The sequence below is a fragment of the Vulpes vulpes genome, chromosome 13 (assembly GCF_048418805.1).
Source record: "Vulpes vulpes isolate BD-2025 chromosome 13, VulVul3, whole genome shotgun sequence".
In the NCBI taxonomy this organism is placed as follows: domain Eukaryota; kingdom Metazoa; phylum Chordata; class Mammalia; order Carnivora; family Canidae; genus Vulpes; species Vulpes vulpes.
The window spans coordinates 51,861,011-51,885,121 of NC_132792.1; the positions used below are offsets into that span (position 1 = coordinate 51,861,011).

General features: G+C 43.5%; 1 protein-coding gene and 1 long non-coding RNA gene across 5 annotated transcripts in view; both read left to right on the top strand.

Moving 5' to 3' along the window:
• The window catches only part of LOC112930580 (uncharacterized), a 69,534-nt gene extending 46,667 nt beyond the window's left edge, over positions 1-22,867 (top strand). Inside the window, exons 6-10 of the long non-coding RNA XR_011996616.1 lie at positions 8,121-8,215; positions 8,671-8,816; positions 11,192-11,281; positions 16,042-16,143; positions 22,204-22,867. This is a non-coding gene — a long non-coding RNA (uncharacterized lncRNA). The remainder of the gene's footprint in view (positions 1-8,120; positions 8,216-8,670; positions 8,817-11,191; positions 11,282-16,041; positions 16,144-22,203) is intronic.
• Positions 22,868-23,300: 433 nt separating this feature from the next.
• TPD52 (tumor protein D52) overlaps positions 23,301-24,111 on the top strand; it is a 107,266-nt gene continuing 106,455 nt past the window's right edge. For 3 of the 4 annotated variants that reach the window (XM_072734435.1, XM_072734437.1, XM_072734438.1), the window contains exon 1: positions 23,301-23,488. In XM_072734435.1, the coding sequence (XP_072590536.1) occupies positions 23,470-23,488 (19 nt within the window). In that variant the 5' untranslated portion in view covers positions 23,301-23,469. Of the gene's footprint in view, positions 23,489-23,910; positions 24,103-24,111 lie in introns of those variants that run through there. The other variant, XM_072734430.1, reaches the window with a different exon arrangement.

A 24,111-nucleotide genomic window follows, 5' to 3' on the forward strand; every position in this document is an offset into this window, starting at 1 on the left:
CCTGGGGTAGAGGGGGAGCCTCTGAGCACAGCTAGGCTTGCCCAAGCCCCGTGTAAAGGAAGCACAAAACCCAGAGCCTAGTGCTTCTCTAACATAACCTGCATCAGAAGCATATGCCCCTCTCGACTCTGAGGGTGAGAAAAAGGTTCCACAGCTCCAACTTCATGTATATTTGGGCAGGCAGAGGGCCTAACATTAGCCTGTTTCCAGTACCCTTGTGCTGCTACTGGATGCCAAGGCCCACGTTGGTCTCATTCCTTCCTGTGCCCAAGGTCCCTAACTCAGGGGCTGGCACGTGATATGCCAATGGGAAGTGCTGGCTGCTGCTATTGGAAGCTGTGAAGCCAAGATAACTGCTGAGCAAGATGTACCAGCCACACGGAGCAGCCCGGGAGTCCATGTGACTCACCTGGGGAGCCTTGAAAGCCCTACCCCCAGAAATCCTGGCTAAACTGATCTTGGGTGGTATTGAGGCATCAGCATTTCCGAGTATGTTTTAGCTCTTTATTTGACATCATTTTAAATGTACAGAGAAGCTAGAAAAATTGTATAAAAAGCGCTATATACCCTCCTCCAGGATTTGCCCATTGTGGGGACACTTGGGTGGCTCAGAGGTTGAGCGTCTGCCTTTGGGTCAGGTCTTGATCCCGGGGTTCTGGGATCGAGTCCCATATGGGGATCCTCACAGGGAGACTGCTTCTCCCTCTGCCTGTGTCTCTGCCTCTTTCTGTGTGTCTCTCATGAATAAATAAAATCTTTAAAAAAAAAAGAAGAAAATTAATGATTCAAAGTGCCTCCTGATCCTCAGACCCTCATTCAAATTCTGAATATTGTCCCTGTAATTTTCATTATAGGTCCAGGATCCGGCCACAGGTCATGTGTTGGGTTTAGCTAAGACATCTTTTCCGCTTCCTTCAGTAAGCAATTGCTTTGCAGACCTTCTTTGTCTTTAGTTAACCTGTTGTTTTTTGGGGTGCCTGGTGGCTCAGTTGGTAGAGCATGTGATTATTGATCTGTGAGTTTGGGCCTTATGTTGACAGTAGAGGTTACTTATAAATAAATCTAAAATCCATCATTTTTTAAAGAATACAGGTTAGTAATCATTTAATTATCCACTGGTTTGGGTGAGTCTAATATATCTTCATGATTTACATACATCTGTAAGAATACCATAGAAGTGGAGGGGATCCCTGGGTGGCTCAGCAGTTTGGTGCCTGCCTTTGGCCCAGGGCGCGATCCTGGAGTCCCGGGATCGAGATCCGCATCAGGCTCCTGGCATGGAGCCTGCTTCTCACTCTGCCTGTGTCTCCTGCCTCTCTCTCTCTCTGTGTCTATCATAAATAAATAAATCTTTAAGAAAAAAAAAAAAGTGGGATGCCTGGGTGCCATTGGCCGAGCCGCCTTTGGCTTAGGGTGTGATGCCGTGGTTGGGTATCGAGTCCTGCATCAGGCTCCTCACAGGGAGCCTACTTCTCCCTCTGCCTGTGTTTCTGCCTTTCTCTGTGTGTCTCTCATGAGTTAATAAACAAAATCTTAAAAAAAAAAACCCACAGAATTGATGCTATGTTTTCCTCATTGCATTATATGAGGGGCACATGGTTTGCCTCTGGGGAACGGGAGGAGGAGAGAGAAATTCTCAAACTGAGCATGGAGCCGTATGTGGGGCTTGATCCCATGACCCAAAGATCATGACCTGAGCTGAAACCAAGAGTTGGGTGCTCAGCTGAAGGCAACCTTTTTTTTTTTTTTTTTAGTAGGCTCTGTGCCCAATGTGGAGCCCAACACGGAGCTTGAACTCACAACCCCAGATTAAGAGTTGGATCCTCAGCTGACCGAGCCACTAGGCACCCTGATTTGTCTCATTATTGATAATGACATTTGTCACTTGGTGACATTTGTCACCACATTTGTCAGTGTGGTGTTTGCCATCTCCACTATAAAGTTAACTAATGAATACTTTGTGTTCACTGATTAGTAAGTACTTAATAGATACTTTGTAGGGATATATTTTAAAACTTTTACTATAAGGTAGAACTTTCCTTTCTCCTTATTTATTTATTAAGGTTCTATTTATTCATTTAAGAGAGAGAGAGAGAGAGAGAGAGAGCAAAAGTGGAGGCGAGAGGCAGAGGGAGAGGGAGAAGCAGACTCCCCACTGTTCAGGGAGCCTGATGCTGGGCTTGATCACAGGACTGGGAGATCATGACCTGAGCCAAAGGCACACGCTTTATCATCTGAGCCACCCAGTTGCCCATCTCCCCATTTATTTATATTGTGATGTGTTCATGTACCCCTATTTAGTCTGAAATTCAATCTGAACTATTTTTATTTGATGTTCAAATTGTTTCAGAGTTTGTCAGTGGGAGCCCCTTTCAGCTGACTCCTGTTTCCTATGTTAGCTCTTCCTTACTTTGGCAAAACGAGATCACTCCACGCTCAACTTATATTTACTTTGTCCCAGATTTACATGTCCCAGCAAGACATCTCCCCAAGGAGCACTAGTTCCTTTTATTGGAGGAGGATATTTAGAAACCAGGATCTGGATGCTAAGTATGCTCGTTGCTACCAGGATGTCATTCTACCGAGAGACCCTCTAAGAGGAGCTTGAGTAGCAATCTGTTTTACTGCTATATTCCTTCATTTTGCTCATGGGCACCCCCAAGATAGCTCTCTGTACCACATATTTTCTATTTGCCCCACCATAGTTTACCTCTGCCCTGCTTTCTGCCCAGGAGGCTGAATGGTATGGACTATAATGATGTGTTCTTGGGTCTTCTGTCGCTGTGGTTGGATTTAGCCAATGAGGAGTCCCAGTAAGAAAAGAGAAGAGGAAATGAAAGGCAGGGTATTTATTCCCTTGCCTTCCTCACTGCAAGATCTCCTGGGGTTGGCTCTGTCCCTCCACGAGAAGTCCTCATTTTTCTCTGGGATACTAACTCTACACAGTCATCTCCTAAGTGTTTCTGGCAATGGTTCCCTTACCCCTTCAGGTGGTGAACCCCAGCTCCTAAATTCATACCTTTTTAAATAAGTCTGGGTTCAAATGGCCATCTGTTTCTTGTTGGGGTTCTGACTCATATCTTTTGGGTAAAAATATGGATGTTCCTAAATTGCTCTCCCTCTTTTCCAGTGATCCAGAAAAACAAGACTCGTAAAGCTGCAACTCTGGTATTAAAGCCTTCCTTTTACCGGGCAGTGGTCGGCAAACTTTTCCCATAGGGCCAGAGAGTAAATACTTTAAGCATTGAGTTTCTTTTCCAGCCACTCCATTCTGCCATAATATCACAAAAGCAGCCACGCACAACAGGTAAACAAGGAACTGGACATTCAACTCCAGACATTCAAATAATACTCCTACTGGGTTATCATTCAGTAACATGGTTGCTGTAGGAGTTCGTCAGATAGTCTTCACAAAGTCTGCGAACACACTATTAGTAAGCTCCATTTTACAGATTAGGAAACTGAAAAACATTGAGATTATAGCTTGCCATAAATCTCATAATTATGCAGTGGGGTAGTAGCAGTAATCCTCTGGTACCAAATTCTTTGTTCCCCTTATCACGCAAAGTTTCTTTGAGCAAGGTATTGTAGAGGCAATATTATTTTAGGGGATAATAGGTTAGTGAGATTTTTTTTTTTTTTTTTTAGATTTTATTGATTTATTCATGAGATACACAGAGAGAGGGAGAGAGAGGCAGAGACACAGGCAGAGGGAGAAGCAGGCTCCATGCAGGGAGCCCAACGTCGGACTAGATCCCGGGACTCCAGGATCACTCCCTGGGCCGAAGGCAGGCACTAAACCACTGAGCTACCCAGGGATCCCCCAGTGAGTGAGATTTTTAAGGCTAACAAGATTTGAAGGTTTACTGGAGATCATATCATGTATTTGTAGGCCTGATTCTAGACAGGGTTTCTTGCTATGAGATTGCATATTTTATGACAGTAAGACTCTAGGAAAGACAAGAAAAAGAAAAAAAGAATGATACTTGAGTTCTCCCCTAATGGGGTTCTTCTGATACCACGGCTAAATCAATCCATTTTGAAGATTTTATTTATTTATGAGAGGCACAGACATAGGCAGAGAGAGAAGCAGGCTCCATACATACAGGGAACCTGATGTGGGACTCGATCCCGGGCCTCCAGGATCACACCCCAGGATGAAGGCAGGCACTAAACCACTGGGACATCCAGGGATCCCCTAAATCAATCCATTTTGAAAGCTGTATCACCTTTAAACTAGTTAATTGTTAACCAGTTCTAGTTATTGTTAACCAGTTTGAGTTGGGCTTTCTATCTTGTAAGACAGAGAATACTGAAAATACCCTAATAAACAGCCAAGGTTTCCTGCTGTTTATTGATTGAGAAGCCAAGAGAGAATTTTAGCAACCCCAAAGCTATTGAATGCATAATACCACAGATGTATGCTTATTTTCTCCCAATTTTGCTTTCTGCAATGTTGTGAGGTTTTCAGGAATAGGTCAATGTGTTTTTGCATAGTCAGGAAAATTTGTTAAATATTTTTAATTACCCAAATATTTTTTAGCTTGTCATAGACAACATAGGTTGTCTGAAAACTGTTCAAAACACAGAGTCAAAGGAGGTTATATAAAATTGGGCATTTTATCATCACCTTTTTTTTTTTTAACTAATGGCTATTGTTTCAATGGTGAAATGCTAACTCTGTTATTTACAAAATTAACTTGGGCAGGGGACAGTTGACAAGGTTTTTAGTTTGTTTGCAAGCAAAGCATGACAATTCTGCAGCAAGAATACTGTTAACTGTTGCTTTCCAATAAGAAAAAAGTGGGCACTTCAGGAAGAAAATATTCCAAATGTTTTTCATACTTTGTCTAGTCTCTGAAGTTCTCTTTGTTCTGTTGGAATGCCTAAGTCAATGAATTCAGTATTGATTTATTTCAAAGGCCCGAGGGCTTGAGGCTTTGAGGGACAATGAAAAGAATTAAAGAAAGATTTTTCATAGACTGTATTAAGCCTCCAGGCGTAGAAAATGTACAAGTGAAAAGCGCATCGGAGACATCTTTGTTCCTTCTTAAAACATAGGAATAACTCTATGGCCAGGGTGGAAAGGTATACTACTGATTAATGACAAGATTTATAATTTATCCAGGATTTCTTATTTTTTTAAGATTTTATTTTTAAGTAGTCTCTACACCCAATGTGGGGCTCAAACTACCAACTCTAAGATCAAGAGTTTCATGCTGTACCAACTGAACCAGCCTGGCAATTCATAACTAGGATTTCTTAATTCCACCAAGTAAACCTAGACTCTAATATTGTGACCATATCTGTTTTTCATTGTGTCCTGCCTTCAGATTGCACACTTTTCTGGCTCTAATTGCACAGGTCCTAGCTTGTGCATACTGGGCATTCAGTAAATAGTTCATGACTGACTGGCTGGCTTAATTAATGAGAGAGTGCAAAACTAACTTAAGCATCCTTTTGATAAAATTATTACTTCCATGTACCAAATTAGACATGTTAAATATTTTGAGTCTATGTTTTCAATTACGAAAGAGTAGGGTAGTAAAAAGTAATAAATTCCAAGAGTGCTTGTTGCTGTCATTTAACATTCTACTGGAAATAATATATCACCTTACCATCAAGAAAAATTTTAACATTTGTTGAGTTCTTACTGCGTGCCTGGCAATGAGATATATTCTTTATCTGAAAGCAGCCCAAGTGTGCATCGACTAATGAACGGATAAAGATGTGGGGTGTGTGTATATATATGCACATACCTATATGTAGAGAAATATTACTTGGCCGTAAAAAAGAATAAGATCTTGCCATTTGCAACAACACAGATGAACCTAGAGGCTATACTGCTGAGTGAAATAGATCAGAGAAAGATAAATACCATATAATCTCACACATATGTAGAATTTAAGAAACAAAACAAATGAACAAAGAAAGAAAAGACAAACCAAAAACGGACTCTTAACTGTAGAGAACAGATGGTTACTAGAGGGGAGGTGTGGGGGGATGGATGACATAGGTGAAGAGGATTAAGCATACACTTCTCGTGATGAGCACTGAGTAGTGTGTATAATTGCTGAGTCACTATATTTTACACCTGAAACTAATGTAACACGGTGTGTTAACTACACTGGAATTTTAAAAAAAGAAAGAAAGAAAACAGAGGCCATGTTTAGGACTCTGAAAATCATATTAAAAATAAAAATTAGGGGATCCCCTGGGTGGCTCAGTGGTTTAGCGCCTGCCTTTAGCCCAGGGTGTGATCCTGGAGTCCCAGGATCGAATCCCACGTCAGGCTCCTGGCATGGAGCCTGCTTCTCCCTCCACCTGTGTCTCTGCCCCGCCCTTTCTATGTCTATCACAAATAAATAAATAAAATCTTAAAAAAAAAGAAAAATAAAGTAAAAATAAAAAGAGCTAGCTTTTAGATAGTTTCCCCTAGTTGTCTCCATTTAACTTGCTTCCAATTCAATTCTCGAAGTCCTATTTCTATTTCCCCTTCATGATTTGGACTCAGCTCTCCTAAACTGAACAATCTTTCAATGTCCATTTTTACATCATTAAATTATTATAAGTCTCTAATGTACTTGGTTTCCTGGTATTTCCCTCTACATCACTATTTCTTATTCATCCTATAATCTTTGGTTCAAGTGTCATCTTCAGGAAGTTTTTGTGTATTATCCTCCCCCTACCCTCTTTCTTTTCTTTTTTTTTTTTTTTAATTAAAAATTTTGGCACCTAGGTGGCTCCGTGATTGAGAGTCTGTCTCTGGCTCAAGTCATGATCCCGGGGTCCTGGGATCAAGTCCCACATCAGGCTCCCCTTAAATTTTTAAAAAACATTTTATTTATTTGTTTGACACAGAAAGAGAGAGAGCACAAGCAGAGGGAGCAGCAGGCTCTCCACTGAGCAGGGAGCCTGATAAGGGGCTCAATTCCAGGACCCTGGGATCATGACCTGAGCTGAAGGCAGACACTTAACTGACTGAGCCACCCAAGCACCCCTTCCCTCTACCCTCTTAAAAACATAATCCTTTTACAAAGAGATTATTTATCAAGTGACAGTATTCCTTCTAGTCTTTTACTATAACAAATATTTGGAGTTCGTTCAAAAACATTTCAATTATAATAGTTCAATTTGTGTGCTTTTCACTTATAACAACTTTTCAGGAACACATTTTTTTTTTGTATGTGAGAAAAGAACTGTAAGTTATTGCTTTATTAATGATATGTTTATATTTGAAAGAGAGATATAATTACTTGAACTTAAATATTCCAGGACAGCCTGGGTGGCTCAGCGGTTTAGCACCGCCTTTAGCCCAGAGCGTGATCCTGGAGACCCAGGATCAAGTCCCACGTCAGGCTCCCTGCAGGGATCCTGCTTCTCCCTCTGCCTGTGTCTCTGCTTTTCTCTCTCTCTCTCTCTCTCTCTCTCTCTCTGTGTGTTTCTCATGAATAAATAAATAAAATCTTAAAAAAAATTCCGTATTTGTTTAAACCATAACTATAAAAATTTAACCATAAATGTAAGGTTTTTTAGTATGGAAATTAAATAAATTCTCTTATACCTATCACCCAGCTTCAGAACATTTTCTAATCAACATTTTCTAATCTGCAAATATTTTGAAGTATTAGTAATAAAAGGATGCCCATATAATTTATTATTCAAACCAGGATACTTTTGAGAGACTGAGAAGGGGTGTTATTAATAATTCCACCAGGAAAACAGGCAGAAACCAAATCTGTACTGGGGAAACCAGGGCATGTAATTAATTACCCTAGAACAAATTCATTTTTGTTATATTTAAGGTATTTAAAAATATACCCGGATGTAAGAAAATAGAAGACAGTTCTGACATGAAAGGAGACACACATCTCCTGTTAAATAGTTTTCTTTACTTATCTTTGTTCTGGACTCTTTGTATCGCCTTAAAATTCCTGTGGGTTGAAGCCCTAACTCTCAATGTGATGATATTTAGAAGTAGGGCCTTGGGGAGGTAATTAGGTCATGTGGGTGAAGCCTCACAATGGGATTTGTGTCTTATAAGAAGAGATACAGATCTCTCTCTCTCTCTCTCTCTCTCTCTCTCTTTTCTCTCTCTCTCCATGCCATATGAGGATCAGTGGGAAGATGGCCTTTTATGAACCAGGAAGTAGGCCCTCAACAAGGAACCGAATGCTCTGGCACCTTCATCTTAAGAGTTTCCAGCCCTAGAACTGTGAGAATTAAATGTCTGTTGTTTAAGCCACTTAGTCTATGATGTTTTGTTATGGCAGCCTGAGCAGACGAAGACAATCATGTTGAATAGAATTTGTATGGGCTTTTACTACTCTGAGGCAGAATTAAATCAAACGTATTTTAAGAGCATGTATCTGGCAATAAATCTATTACTATAATCTAGCAGCAATGGAGTAATACTAACTGGCACAGCAGTTAAAGTGCTTGGGAGGAGAAAAACCTAAATGTGTGGCTGATGCCTGCCGACTGCTAGCTGAACACATTCCTCAGCCTCTCAGAGGCCCCTTTTCTTCCTTCACCCCATAAAATGGAGATAATAATAGAACATATTTCACAGGGTGTTCATGTGGACGAATGGGTAATGTGGGTAAAACACATTGTGAAGATTCAATGATGAGTATCTTTGTCTGCTTTCATCTCCTTGTCCTGTTGAAGCTCTTCCACAGCACAGGGACTGGCACCGTACACACGCCTGTGTTGGTGACTTTACAGGGAAGCTGGAGCGAAAGAGCCAAGGCTGCTCCATGGCCAAGACATTCAGCGGAGACACTCACCATGTACCAAGGACAGTGCGATGACAGGTCTTTTATTGTCCCTAGTCAGAGGATGTTCAAGTGTCATAACTTGAGCATTAAAAAAAAATTGCAACCTTATTTGCAATCAAAGACTGGTGAGATCTGAATGTATCAAAAGTAAATAAGGCTGGGGCACCTGGGTGACTCAGTCAGTTGAGTGTCTGCCTTTGGCAGGGGTCAAGATCCCAGGGTCCTGGAATCCAGCCCCACTGTGGCTCCCTCTCCCTCTGCTCCCTCCCCCTGTTCACTCACACACTCTCTCTCTCTGCATGCTCTCTCTCTCTCTCAAATCAATGAATAAAATCTTTAAAAAATTAAGTAAAAATAAAAGTAAAATAAGAGTACTATTCACCTCAGAGAATTGCTATGAGAATTCAAGTATAAGGTGCAGCACAGTTTGGACTGATTCACTGCAGGCCTCAAAATGGTGGTTAACTTACAAATTTACTTCTCCTGGAAAACCTCCTGAGAGGGCACAGTGAATGGAGAAAAGTCACACCAAAGGCAAATCTTCACTGCCTCACATCAGCCCATGGAGGCTTCTTCCTGAGTGGCCAACACCTTATTTAATTAGCTCAGAGGATTAGGTTAATACTTAAATTTAAAAGATCCATTCCTGGGGCACCTGGCTGGCTTAGTCAGTGGAGCATGTGACTCTTGGTCTTGGGGTTATGAGTTCAAGCCCCATGTTGGGTGTAGAGATTACTTTAAAAATAAAATCTTAAAACATAAATAAATAAAAGATCCATTCTTGACCAAATGTCAACAGACAGGAATAACAAAAATGTTTTTAAAGAAAATTTCTTTTATGAGGTGTCTTGATTATTAGATTTCCACAGTTTATGAGTTTTGTTAGTAAAAAAAATTCTCTTCGTGAAATAGCTACCACATGTTTCATTTCTGGCAGTGACACATGAGAAAAATGATAACATTTTGATCTTTACTCATTGCGTTAATGGTACATAAGAGAAGAGTGCTTCAAAAACCTGTAAGTGCTGCTATCCAGTTGCTAGTATAGACACAAATAAAGATAAATCTTCTCAAAGGAAATTAACTGAAGCCAGCAGGCCATTAGCTAATCCTTCTGGAACACTTTATTGTGGTCCTATAGAGAAAGGACTGGAAGATGGACCCTTAAGATCTGGCAACAGGCAAGAGGTAATTATCCAAAGGAAAGCTGTTTGTTATGTCACTCCTCTGTTTTTTTCAGTAGATAATATATTACTATTGGATTATATGAAGAGCTACGCAAAAATTTTTTACCAGATACAAACACCTTAACAGAATTATGAATATAGAATTGCGGTGCAAGAGGTGCATAAAGAAGAAGCTTCATGTTGGCGTTGGAGTAAGGGCACTGATTGTGTACAAAGCCATGAACATGGACAAACTGGGGAAGAAAAGCAGCAGAGAGAGAGAGAGAGAGAGAGAGGGAGAGAGAGAGAGAGAGGGAGAGAGAGAGAGAGAGAGAGAGAGAAGCTTCAGAGTCAACCAGATAAACAAATAGTGGCCTCATTATAGGTACTGCCCAGGATAGAGTACTTTCTCCTTTTCACACATGGCTTTCCTGACCCCATCCACCCCCCCCACCCCACCCCACCCCCGGACATGCGACATGTGGTGTTTCCCCAAATCCCCACCACCACCCCCTCCACCCCCGGAAGCCACCAGCCACCGACATTGACAGGAACTCATGGCGCTTCCGGAGGGTTAGCTCCTCTCCCGGGCCTAGGGTTCACTTTCCTGATCCCTGAATGGCACAAGGTTTCAGAGGCCCAGGTCCTAGAGACATGTTTTCATCCACATCTTGCATGTACTTCGTGCACTTTGGAGTATCACATGTGCAATCCGAACATTCCTGAAACTGCTGAGGGAGCCGAGATTCCAGTTGTTCTCAGAGGTCAGAGGCCACTCAGCCAGCTCAGCACCTGACTGGCGGCCCCAGCAAGGCAGAGGCCTTGCCTCTCTTCCTCCTCTCGCTTCCTCCCAACCCTCCTTCAGCCTCGCTTCCAAGAATATTCTCATCCTAACTTGAGCTGCGGGGAGCAGCCTGAGAGAGTCAGTTAGCTGGTGTTAGCAGTGACAAACAGCCCTAGGACCCTACAAATGTCTCATTTTGGCTCCTTCTAAATTAAAACAAACAAACACAAAATATTCAACAGAGGATTGGAATTGTGATCCCATCCTTCACACCCATGGAAATGGGCAGTTATGGCTGTGCTGTGGGATTTCCTTCTGCTCCTTCTCCACCCCCTCACCTCACCCCTACTATGTCCTTCTTCCTTTCCTCTCCCCTTTCCCTTTCTCTTCTCTGCTTCTTTCCTTTTCCTGAAGCCCTGCAATTGCTGAAATCTCAAATGCCCGTGTCTCTTCCTTTCCAGGTTTCCTCCACACAAGATATAAATAGCATCAGCATTTTCCTCAGAAAGCAAGCTGCTTTCAAATCTGGCAAAAGCAGGCAATGAAAAGAGGTAATGTTTAAAGGAACTACATGCTCATTATTGGGGGACTTGCTTATATGTCCCTCTAAATTCCCATCTTAGTGAAATGGTTTTCATCAATCTTTAGTGAGGAAAACTTGGTTTGAGCAGAACTCCTATCCCCAGCAGGGATTATTGCTTGAATTCCTGTAAGTAGGCAGAAACTCCAAACTTTAAAAATGTAAAACAAAGTTTTGGGACCCCTGGGTAGCTCAGCGGTTGAGCATCTGCCTCTGACTCAGGTTGTGATCCTGGGGTCCTGGGATGAGTGCCTCATCAGGCTCCTGCAGGGAGCCTGCTTCTCCTCTGCCTGTGTCTCGGCCTCTCTCTGTGTCTCTCAGGAATAAAATCTTAAAAAAAAAAAAAAAAAAGGCAAGCAAAGTTTCAACCTCAATCAGTATTTTCATGAGCAAATGGTAATCAAGATAGAGTAAGTGGAGCAAGTCAACAACTCCATTGCAAAAGACTCACAAAAGAATTCCGTGTTACAGAATATGCTAATTATCCTTCCCAGTGGGGGCAGCAAGGCCCACCTGGGCTTCAGTCTGACACGTATATTTTTGTACTTTTTTACTGTTGGTCTTGGAAATGCCCTCAAGGACAACATGCTCTGGGTCTTTGTTTAATTCTCTGTAACAACTGGTACATTTCCAGCTAGGTCCTAAATTTTTCTTGAAGGTGATCAGTGGGGTGGTAGACAATAAATATGGCTCCTGGGCTCAAGACAATGCACAAAATCAACTCACATCTGATCCTTATTTAGCAAATGTCGCAACCACGCCCAAAACGAAACACACTCCCACAAACCAAATGGCCTCATTGTAGACAGTAAGGGGGGAGAATGCTGTCAAGACTCAGAACCTGGGTTCTGATTATGAAGTCCCCCTTCCCTCGTTTGTTCCACAGGCATGTATGGTAGACAGAATGATGACTTCTCCAAGAGAAGTTTCCTAATCCCCAAATCCTGTGAGTATGTTACCCTACACAGCAAACAGGGCTTTGTGGTTGTGACTAAGAATCTTAAGAGGGGGAGATTATTCAGGTGGGTGTGATGTAATCACCAGGGTCCTTACACAGGAAAGAGGGAGGCAGGAAAGTGAGAGAAGTGGCAGCAGAAGCAGAGGTCCAGTTGATGCAGGGGCCTTGAGCCAAGGAGAGTGAGTATTCTCTAGAAGCTGGAAAAGGTATGGCATGGATCGTCCACTAGTCTCCTGGAGGGACACAGCCCCTGCAGACCCGTTTTGAACTTCCGATCTTCAGAACCATGAGAGAATACATTTGTGTTGCTTTAAGCCACTGAAATGCTGGTTGTTACGATAATAACAGTAAACTAATACAGTACATTAATACCTTCCTTATAGGGTTGTGCAAGGATTAAATGAAAAGACAAGATTAAATGTGAAGACTCAACACAGTACCTAGTATATAGGAAGGGTGGGAAAAAAAATGCTATTACCAGTCTATAAAGCATTACCCAAAACCATGTTGGATTTTTCCAGAGCTCCCTGCAAAATGTAAGGAAAACAGACAAAGTATCTAAAAGCAGAGAGAAGAAGCTAGAATTTATTGATCTAGGTTGGCATTATACACAATGGAAAACCCACAAGCCTGGGAGGTAGGGCCTCCCTAAACTCAGAGAGGTTGAGTCAACTGCCCACTGTCACACAGCTAGTAAGATGTTGAATCCATATTCAAATCCCAGTCTGAATTAAAAGCCCTGAAATTTCTCACATTCTTTTAGACTTTATAATAGAAAAAAAAAAGTGGCATTTCTACCTTGAAACACTTGTTTGGGTTAAGAAGACATCTTAATATGCCTTCATTTTCGAATAATTATTTACTACTCATTTGTGTGGAGTCGTATCCCAAGTTCATGATACAACAGTATGGTGATTGCTGCTTTGCGGGCCCTGCAGGGTTGTAGTAATAATAATTCACTTACTATATGTGTAAAAGACTTTTACAACTTAAAAAGCACTTTAAAAAATATGTGTAAAAAAAAAATATGTGTAGATCCTTTCAGGAGTCTCATGATTCCAAAAAGGCAAGTTTTATTGTTTCCTTTTGATAAGAACTCCGAGCATGACAAGCTGCTTTGTCCAAGGCACATGTCTACATGTCATAGAAATCTGTCTCCTGATTGAAAATTTCATGCCACGTCCATTACACTGGTTTTTGGGAGTGTCCTTCCCATCACGGTCTGAAAAATGATTTGCACACTACTTCCATCAGACCGCCTCAGCTGTGGTCAGCTGGCAAGCATGCATTTAGGCAAAGAGTCCGGAAACTGTGTGCTGAGCTCTGGAGTTATTTTGAGGTCAAAAGCCAGATCTTTCTATGCTGCACATTAAGCTTCCACAGAGGGAATTGGAGATTACTTCTGTGAAGTTTCGAGTAAAGTTTTACTGAAGGTCATTGTATTTTATAACCTGCTTGAAACTCTGTATTCTGTGTAATAGCTGTAAATTTTTCACATAATCATGGCAGGCTCTTCTGGTTTATTTTTAGTTCCAACGATGTAAAAAGAAAACAAAGAATATTTCTCTTTGAAGTTCTCCTGTGTGAATATAGTAGCCTCTCTTCTCTCTCCAAGTTTGGCAACCTGATTCATTTGTTTCCAGGAGTTTTTCTTTATACAATATAAATTCATTCCCATGGACTTGGGATAATTACACTTTAGACAATTCCCTTCCTTTGTAATTATTTACAGTTCCCTTTCCTTTTCGCAAGATGAACATAATGAGTCAAATAAATACATTTAATACTCCCATCATTTTCACAGAAGTTTACAGGCTGTTCTAAAATACAGAAAAACTGTTCAGGGGACTCCTAACTGTGCACTCACATTTTTATGATTGTAAGTATTATTGTATGGTCCCATTGATGTTTCTTGTATGTTTAAATCTTCATTTAAAAGAAACTATTTTGAGGAGCACCTGTGTGGTCCAGTTGATTAAGCAGCCGACTCAGGATTTTGGGATCAGGTCATGATCTCAGGGTCCTGAAATTGAGTCCTCCGTGGCTCTGTGCTCAGTACAGAATCTGCTTGAGATTCCTCTGCCCGCGGCGCCACCCCTCATTCTCTCTCTCTTTTTCTCTTTCAAATAAATAAAATATTTAAAAAAAAAACTATTTTGAAATTCAAAATTCATTTCATTGTGTGTTTGGGTTTATTTTGAAAAACAGACACATTTCCAGTCTCCTCCTCCCCTCCTACTTATATGTTGTGCATTCATTAAAACTAACTTCTCAGTAGTTTTCTTTTTAGAAGTTTTGGATAAATTAATGGTTAAAATAGTAGAATAAGACATGACTGTTTACTACATATATACACACATTTTATTTATTATGTTAAAGATTCATTTGTTTATTTGAGGGGCAAAAGGAAGAGGGGAGAGAAATCCCATGTAGACTCCACTCTGAGTGCAGAGTCTGATGTGGGGCTTGGTTCCATGACCCTGAGATCACCAGCTGAGGTGAAACCAAGAGTTGGAGGCTCAACTGACTGGCCACCCAGGTGGCCCTACACACACATTGTAGCTGGTCATAGTCATAATATGCTGTTAGTGAAGCATTTTATAAACAAGCCACTGTATTTCATTCATTCTAAGATATTTTTTCAGTTTTACCATTATTGAAGTTGAGACATGTCTTACAATCATGTGGTAAGAAAGCATAGTGAGTTAGCAGTGTTTTTTCTCTCTGGGCTGAATGACATAATTAAGGTTAAATCTTTAATTTGGTAGCATCTTAAATTCATTTAAATACAATATATATCAACATTATTCTACATGCTTGCAGATTCCCTTGTCCAGTCCTCTAAGCAATCCCACAATATAGGCAAATTATTCTCCACATTTCACAGAAGAAGAAATAGATTAAGGAACCTGCTCCCCGTTGTTTATCAGCGATACCATAGTCTGTGGCATGCTGGTAACTAGCTCTCATAGGATTGGCGGGGGGAGCTTTGATTTGTAGCATTTACTAATTTCCATAGCATTAAAACTCTCATATGGTCAACTTCAAGCTACCAAGATGAACATAGAATTAGGAAGATCTGGACAAAATTGGCTTTTGTGAGATGTGAGCGGGCTCAGGTGTACCACTTATATTATGTGTTCTTCCTGGGTAACCTTAACCAAATCCATGTCTTTAATATCACTCATATACCAAATACCACAATATCCAACTCTTCATTGGTTGTCTCCACTTGATGCCCTGCTGGCTCCTCTAGTCCAGTAGATAAATTGTACCTTTCTTATTACTGACAGTCTCCTTGAGAATCATTATTGAATACAGGAGAAGGAAATCTAGAATTTTGATAGCATGGTAGTAAGAACTGTGAAAGGCACCAGACTTTATCCCGCTTACAAGCTAGCAAATTAGCCTGCCATAGGTTTGTGGATGTTGTTAACAGTATTCCTGGATCAGAGACCAAAGGCTTTATATTATTCACAGAGAAAGAGTAGCCATGGCACTGACATTTCTTCTTCTTCAGCAGTGGCAGCAGTCTGAGTCCAGATTTCCACCGCATGATGTAGAGGCCTGAGTGGACAGTGGGTACCATTATAGGAGAAGGAACCTGAGTTGGCGGCCCTGAGTTCAAATCTTATAGGGCAGTAACCTTACCTGACTTTTGCCTTCAAGGAAACACTATCTATCTTACAAGGCTGTAAACAAACCTGCCCTTTGCTTGAGAGGAAACTCTCTCTGTCTTCCAAGAGTGCTCAAAATACAATTATCTTTGACAGGACAGTCTGGAACAAGATGTGCAGAAACATGAGAGACTCATGGAGAAGTTTCCGATGAGTATGCCACTCTGTCAGCTACTCTAATTAATCTGACTTACAGAGGTAAGGGCTGAATCCATTCATTTATTTATTTTTTGAAGATTTTATTTTTTTATTATTTATTTCTTTATTATTTATTTATTTTAGAGAGAGAGAGAGAGAGCAGGGGAAGGGGCAGAGGGAGAGGGAAAAGGAGAGAGGTAGAGTTCCTGTTGATCTTGGAGCCTCACAGGGAGCCTGACACGGAGCTTGACACAGGGCTTGAACTCACAACCCTGAGATCATGACCTAAGCCTAAATTAAGAGTTGGACACTTAACCAATGGAGCCACTCCAGGTGCCCCAATGAAGATTTTATTTTAAGTAACCTCTGCACCCAACATGAGGCTCGAACTTGTAACCCTGAGATCAAGAGTGGCACGCTCTACTGACTGAGCCAGTCAGTCACTCCCTGAACCCATTTAATCTATCTCGCACAGCATTTAATTAAGGCTACTGTCCACAGCATTCCAGTTGTAGCAGAATAGGGCCAGACTGCAGTAGCGACCACAATCATACCCCTAGGATCCTGGATACAACTAGCTGAACAAATTCCAAAAGCCATCAGAGTCTAACATAGCTTTCTGGCTTTCTCCTTTAGTTTCTATACTGACTTTTCCACTTGGCCTGAGGTATTAATACAGGTAGTATTAAAGGGTTTTTGTTTTTTTAAAAGATTTTATTTATTTATTCATGAGAGACGCACACAGAGAGAGGGGCAGAGACACAGGCAGAGGGAGAAACAGGCTCCATGCAGGGAGCCCAATGTGGGATTTGATCCTGGATCCTTGGATCACGCCCTGAGCCGAAGGCAGATGCTCCACTGCTGAGCCACCGAGGTGTCCTAAGGTACAGTATTAGACACTACACAGACTCTGCCTTGATCTGCAAAGAAGACATCTAGGGCAATTCATCTATGACAACCCTGGCCAGTCAATTGAAGACAATTTGAATGCCTTCCAGGGTCAACGTAATGTCAGTGATCACTTCAGCTAGAGTCAAGGACAAATTTTGAGTCACCTTTTCTAACTGGAGGATCTGCATCATAGGGACCACATCAATAATAAGTCAGTTAATCCTCTGGAATTTTCCAGAAGTAACCAAGCCTCATTTTGGAGAGAACTCTGCTGTTGTCTGAGGGTTACACGATCTACTTATGGTGTTTACTTAGATACTTAAAGGTCTCTTATGGTTAACCCTAATGTGCAAGTCAACAATTTTTTTAGAGAGAGGCAAGTGAACCCCTAGTTTCCATACAGGAAGCACAGTCCCAGGAGCACACATGGTGCCCCCGGAAAGCAAGTGTTGTGTATAACTGTTAAGATCCCTAAATGGGACCACCAGCAGTCAGGGAGCACAGGTTGATAGGGCAGCCAGTGTGGCCTCCCAACTGTCTGGTGGGTTTCAGGGTTCCCAGTTCAGTCTGAGTAATTGAGGGTAGGCATTTTTGGAGGGTCTACCTAAGAACAGTCTGTCCGGCCTGTTCAGTTTGTTCATATAACCAGTCGAGTGGCATTCTTCTGCCCCACTGAATGACAGAGTGGTGACCATAGAAGTAGAAGTGGAGAAGACATCCAGAGATGTTGACAGGGCTTTTTTATTTTTATTTTTCCCTAGGAGGTATAGAGACAAGCCATCTCCTGCTATTTTCAACAGACTTCTTGGCAGGATTAACGGGAGTGGTGCCCAAATAGTGGTTAGACCTCATCAGTTAAATTTAAGACATTTGCAAAAATTTGGAAGAGGTTTTGTGAAGAAGACTCCAGGTGCAGTTCTCAAATATAAAGATCATTAATATCCTTCCTCTTCTGAGCCCCTTGGATCTTACAATGTTCCCCCCACTCCAAAAATCAGTGTACTCCATTCTAGTAGCTACAAATTTGCCTTTATTAGATCATCCTCTACTTGTATTTAGACCTCTCATCTAGAAGGGGCAGATGCAAGGACAAGAGTATTTTGTTTTTGGAGCAATTTTAGGTTTATAGCAAAATTGAGAAGAAGGTACAGAGATTTCTCATATATCTCTTACTCCCACATAACCATAGCCTTCCTCATTACAAGTAAATTTTTTTTTTTTACAAGTAAATTTTTTAAAAAGATTTTATGGGATCCCTGGGTGGCTCAGCGGTTTAGCGCCTGCCTTTGGCCCAGGGTGCAATCCTGGAGTCCCGGGATCGAGTGCCGTGTCGGGCTCCCTGGATGGAGCCTGCTTCTCCCTCCTCCTGTGTCTCTGCCTCTCTCTCATAAATAAATAAATACATAAATCTTTAAAAAAAATAAAAAGATTTTATTTACTTACTCATGAGAGACACACAGAAAGAGAGATATAGACAGAGGGAGAAACAGGCTCCCTATGGGGAGCCAGATGAGGGACTCGATCCCAGGACCCCAGGATCACGCCCTGAGCCAAAGGCAGATGCTCAACCACTGAGCCAGCCAGGTGCCCAACAAGTAAATTTTTCAAAATGTACAGACACACTATGTCCCTACCCTGGCCCACATATCTAATGTAGGGGGACATGACGAGCAGTGTACTCAGACAAGTGGTCATTAGCCTTATGGTCTAAGCCGTGTCAATCCAAAGAGATAGCTGCCACTTTTTTGCGTGTAAAGTTAAGACACTACTAAGGCCAGTCTGGCTGCATTCTGAATACACATTTTGCATGTCATCAGTGAGGCTTGTCCTTCCTACACTGTTAGTCATTGAGTCCATGTTGATCCTCCTCAGAATGAGAAGATACCATGGGAAGAGTCCCAAGGCCTTGATAGGTCAGGCATTCAGTTTCTATAGGAGCCAAATAATTGCTTCCAGTTGCTTCTAGTCAGAGGGGCAACAACTCCATGACCAAAGTGGTATCTCTACAAAGAGGCTGCCTCCCTTTGTCAAAGGCTCCCATGGGTGAAATCTTCAAAGAAACTTATGGCAGAAAGTTGTTATTAAAGTTGTGGGGTTCCAAGGGAACTAGTATGTCTGGCTTTTCTCTACCAAGATAATCCCCTCTGAACTTTATGATCATTTGTATTATAAGCATGAGGAATATCCATACCAATTATATAGCATCACTGGAAAACACAACAGTACATTGAGTAGCCCAAAGGGTGCTACCCAGAAGATCACTTTAGCTTCTTTTCCCTACCTTGAGCCATGCCAAGAGCTCATTAGCTTAATCAGGACTCAGTTACCCCAAATTCTGCTTCACTCCTATCATTTCCAGTTATGTGAACCTGTAATTACCTTTTTTACTTAAACTCTCTCGAGGACTGTGGCTCTCCCTGTGTTTCCCCTCCCCAACCAGCTCCCATGATGTAATTGGATAAACACACAGAATTCAATATGGCTTAAAAAAAATAAAAGGAAGATTAAGTGGTCTATGGCTTTTCTTAAATAGCCAAAATCAATAAAGTGAGATGACTTTCTGTTAACATTCGGGGATTTACATGTCTACCTTCCATTAGCATGAAGTACTCTTTCCTGCCAATATCCATTTTTGCACATTTTAAAAGATGTTTATTTCATATTCACAGTCAGTCTTTTACATAGCTGAGAATATAACATGGTCATAATATTTTCTTAGGCAATTAAGTACTAATTACTGCATATTAAATCAACATTTCTCCAAGACTTGTTTTTGATTTCCTCGGTTTCCTGACCCTCCCCCAGTATATGTATCTAGTTTACTAGCACAGTTCAAGCATTTCTGTCTTTCTGCTGGAATATGATCACTTTTTCAAAGTTGTGGTGTCATATGCCTTCAGTTATTTGACTAATCAGGGAGCGAGAACTGCCCTTAGGAACACTTTGGGTTGAGAGAGTTGGCCAATAAAACAGGCCCCCATTAAGAATTTCAGATAAATAATGAATAATTTCTTTTAGTATAACATGTTGCTAGTATTGCAGGGGATATACTAAACATTATTTGTTGCTTATCTGAAATTCAAATTGAACTAAGTGTCCCATCTTACCTTGCCACTCTAGACCCAAGCTACTGGGGACTCCTTCACTGGGCCCTGGGCTTTAGAAACTCCCCACCAGTGCCTCACCTCAGGGTGAGGAGTCCTTGGTGTCAAGTAGACATACTTACCTGCAGCTCCAAAATCTCCCACCAGGGTCTTTGGCCTTTTCCCCAAGAGAGTCCTTTTAAGTGCAACCCTAGTCCAGAGGGGTGACCTGGGGTGGCTGACAGGAAAGTGTGGATAGGGAAGAGATATGTAGCTAAGCTGCTCATACAGAGAAGCATGCCAGGTCCACATGCACATAGGACAGAGCCCTAGGTGAAGAGACCTAGAAGAGAAAGCCAGGGCCTCCGTTTATACCCTTGCTATAGGCCCCACAAATGTGAAGAGTGGGTTTGCAGATAGCATCTGACCATGCATACATTTTGTGTGCTTTCTGCTGGCTATCTGATGGGTAATGGGTACAACGAGGGCGGAGTATAGAGTTATAACGTAGAGCTACTATTGCTATCCTTTCCAGTACTTTTATTTGCTTCAATTCATCTGCTGTTTCCTTGTATAAATTTCACCAATGAATGAGTATTTGAAAAAAACTTGAAAAAAAAATCCATGTCACCATTAACAACAACAACACTACAGAGTAAATCTAGTGTCTTTCTCCTGTACTGAGTGAGCCTTTTAAGGGATGATTCAGCTAAATGCACCCAGGTGCTCTGTTTAAGTGCTAGCTACTCTCCAGAGATTCCTCAGAGTGCTAAAACATAAGCTCTGTTTATATCAGACGTAACACAGCGTGAGTTGCAAGTGCAGATTCTGTTTGTCAGGGAAAAAAATTAGGTAGAACGAAGACACAAGAGAAAAACAGGCTTCCGTGGAAATATCGTGTACTAGGTTGTTTATGGTGTGAACAATGCTTATTTAACCTCATACAGAAAATTAAGTTAATATTTGCCTAAGGCTTAGGATTGCATGACCCTACCAGGCCAGATAGGGATTTTTAAATGGCACATTGTATCAGCTAGGATTGCTTTTGGCTCCATACAACAAGAACCCAGCTATAATGGCTTACAAAAAAGTCAGGCATCTGTTTTATTCCTGCAAGAAACAGGAATGCCACTGCAGACCCAGGTTCTCTCTGCCTTTCTACTCTGCCATCCTTGCTAGTGGTTCTCTTCCTCATGCTTGCAAGATGGCTGCTGCCCTTCTAGGCAGGAAGGGGGAAGGGTGAGAGCAAAATAAAGTTGCCAAGTCTGTTTTCTTTTAGAATGATTTCTCGAAGGTTCCAGCTAGCGAACTTTGCTCTTATCTCCTTGGTCATTTATGTGTCAGAGAGCCATGCCCAGCCGCAAGGGAGCCTGAAGTGACCAGTGTTTCAGCTGGACACACTGTTATCCCAAACACTATTTGGGTTCTTGTAGGCAGGAAAATGGGAAAACTGGATACTGGGTAGGCTATTAGCCATCCCTGCCATAGATATGAATGTGCTTATAAATTCTTAAAAACAAAACAAAACAAAACAAAAAACCTAGGGATTTTTTCCCCCCTTAACACAGAATTACAGTGATCTAGCAAATTAAATAGCCAGCACAATTTTCAAGTGCTATTTATGTGTCCACAAGTTAGTCTATAGGTTGAGAGATTCTCTCTCCATATTTTTATCTCTATACAAAAGATCTAAACAGCAGTTAGTCAAAAATTCTTTACTACATTACAGAATTTTCTGCCAATCCCAAAATTGACTTCACTGTTACCTTCTAAAACTCATTTTTAAAAAGCCTATCGTGGGCAGCCCCAGTGGCCCAGTGGTTTAGCGCTGCCTTCAGCCCAGGGTGTGATCCTGGGGACCCAGGATCGAGTCCCATGTGGGCCTCCCTGCATGGAGCCTGCTTCTCCCTCTGCCTGTGTCTCTGACTCTCTCTCTCTCTGTGTCTCTCATGAATAAATAAATAAAAGCTAAAAAAATAAAATAAAATCCTATCGTTGTACATCTGTTACAAACACTAGGTTGTTGGTAGATACAATATAGCTTGTTTTAAAATTTAAACCTGAAAGCTGTACTTAAAACGTTTACTAAATGCATGGTATAATTAAAGGGATGAGGAGGTGACCAAAATGGTCCTTGACTGTCTAGCCTACGAACTACTAGGTTCTAACTCGGTAGGACTGTGAAACACCTGGAGCTATGGCTGCAGCAGGCTGGCTGGAGACGAAGGCCAGGAGAGTGCACCGGAGAGAAGGCCCAGCGCCCTAGGAGCGGGAGAAATCAAACAGGAGAGCCCTCCCCCGGTTGGGGTACAGGGAATACGCTTCAGGGAGGAGACGCTGCACATACAGGCCGGAAGGAGCCACACTTCACTTACGGTGCGGTGCGATGTCACCGAGACAGAAAACGTGGAGTCCTTCCAGGTGACTACGGATGATTTTGGAAGCACATTAACAAAAGCCTCGTGCACGCGGAGTACTATACACTGCTGAGGTGGAGGTCGGGCCAGAGCCTCCAGGTACAGCACAGATGCAAAGTCGCCTCCCTCGCAGGCCTGGGTGGCTTATGCAATCGAGGCACCACTTTAGACCAACATTATTCAAAGTGGCTTCATGGAAAATGAGTTAACTGCAAAACCACTTTGAAAATGGAGTATTGGGATCCCCGGATGGCGCAGCGGCTTAGCAACGCCTGCAGCCCAGGGCCGGATCCTGGAGACCCGGGATCGAGTCCCGCATCGGGCTCCCTGGATGGAGCCTGCGTCTCCCTCTGCCTGTGTCTCTGCCTCTGTCTCTCTCATGAATAAAGAAATAAAAATCTTAAAAAAAAAAATAGAGTACTGATGATAATAATTCAAAGAGTTATTACAGGAACTTCGGTGACCAGTGAATCCGAAGCCCCCAAACGCATTCCCAATTTGGAGAACCCGCAGCGTCTGTGAAAAGCGAGTCTGGGCCCTTTGCCCTGTGCTCTCCGGGGTCCGCGGCCGGCGGGGGCGGGGGCGGGGGCGGGGGGAGAAGCGCCGCGGGTGAAGCGGCCTTCCCGAGCGCGCCCCTCCGCCGGCGCCGCGGGGCAGGTGCCCGCCGAGCACAGGGAGGGCCCCCGGCGGCCGCCGCGGAAACTTTGGGGTCACAAACACCTCGAGGGGCCTCCCCGCGGCGCGCGGCTGCTCCCCCGCCCCCCCGGCCGCCGCGGAGCCCCGCCCCCCCCCCCGCCGACGTGGCGGGGCGCTCAGGTCGGCCGGGTCAGGTGGTTGGGTGCCGCCCCGGGAAAGCGCTCCCCGCCCAGGGCGGGCGCCGCCGCCGCGCCCCACGCCGCCGGGGGAGGGGACTCGGCGGGAGTCGCGGGCGGAGGCGAGGAGCGGCGCGCCGGGCGGAGGCGCAGAGGACGCGAGGCGGCGGGCGGGACGGAGCCATGGACCGCGGCGAGCAAGGTGAGGGCGCGGCGCCTCCGGGAGGGGCGCCCGCAGCAGGTGCGCGGCGGCCCCGGCGGGAGCGGAGCCTCCCCGACTTGCATCTTCCCGACCCGGTTCTGGCGTCGCGGCGGGGCCGAGCCGCGGGGAGAGGGGAGCGGGCGGCTGGGGCCGCGGGCGCGCGCGCGCGTGCATGTGCGCGCGCTCGTGTGCGTGTGTGTGCGCGCGCGCGTGTGCGTCCGCGTGTGTGCGCGCGTGTGCGTGTGCGCGTGTGTGAGTGTGCGCGCGTGTGCATGCGCGTATGTGCGCGTGTGCGCGCTGCGCGTGTGCATGTGCGCGTGTGTGTGCGCGCGCGCGCGGGAGCGGCGGACGGAGCCCCGGGCCCTGCGGGAGAGACCAGGAGGGGGTGGGGAGGCCGGAGGCTCTGGGCGGCGGCGAGGGGGCCGCGCGCGCTCCTGTCGCCGGTGCAGACGGAGGAACTGCCGACCGCGGGTCCTCTCGCCGCTCAGGACGGGACCGGCCCCCCCCCCTCCCCCCCGCGTCCCCAGGATTGAGACTCCTGCCCTCGTCCAGTTAGCGTGCTTAGGGTTCTGGGGGCGTTTGGGCCCCGGAGCGATGGTTTTGGACGTCTCTGTGTAAGAGGT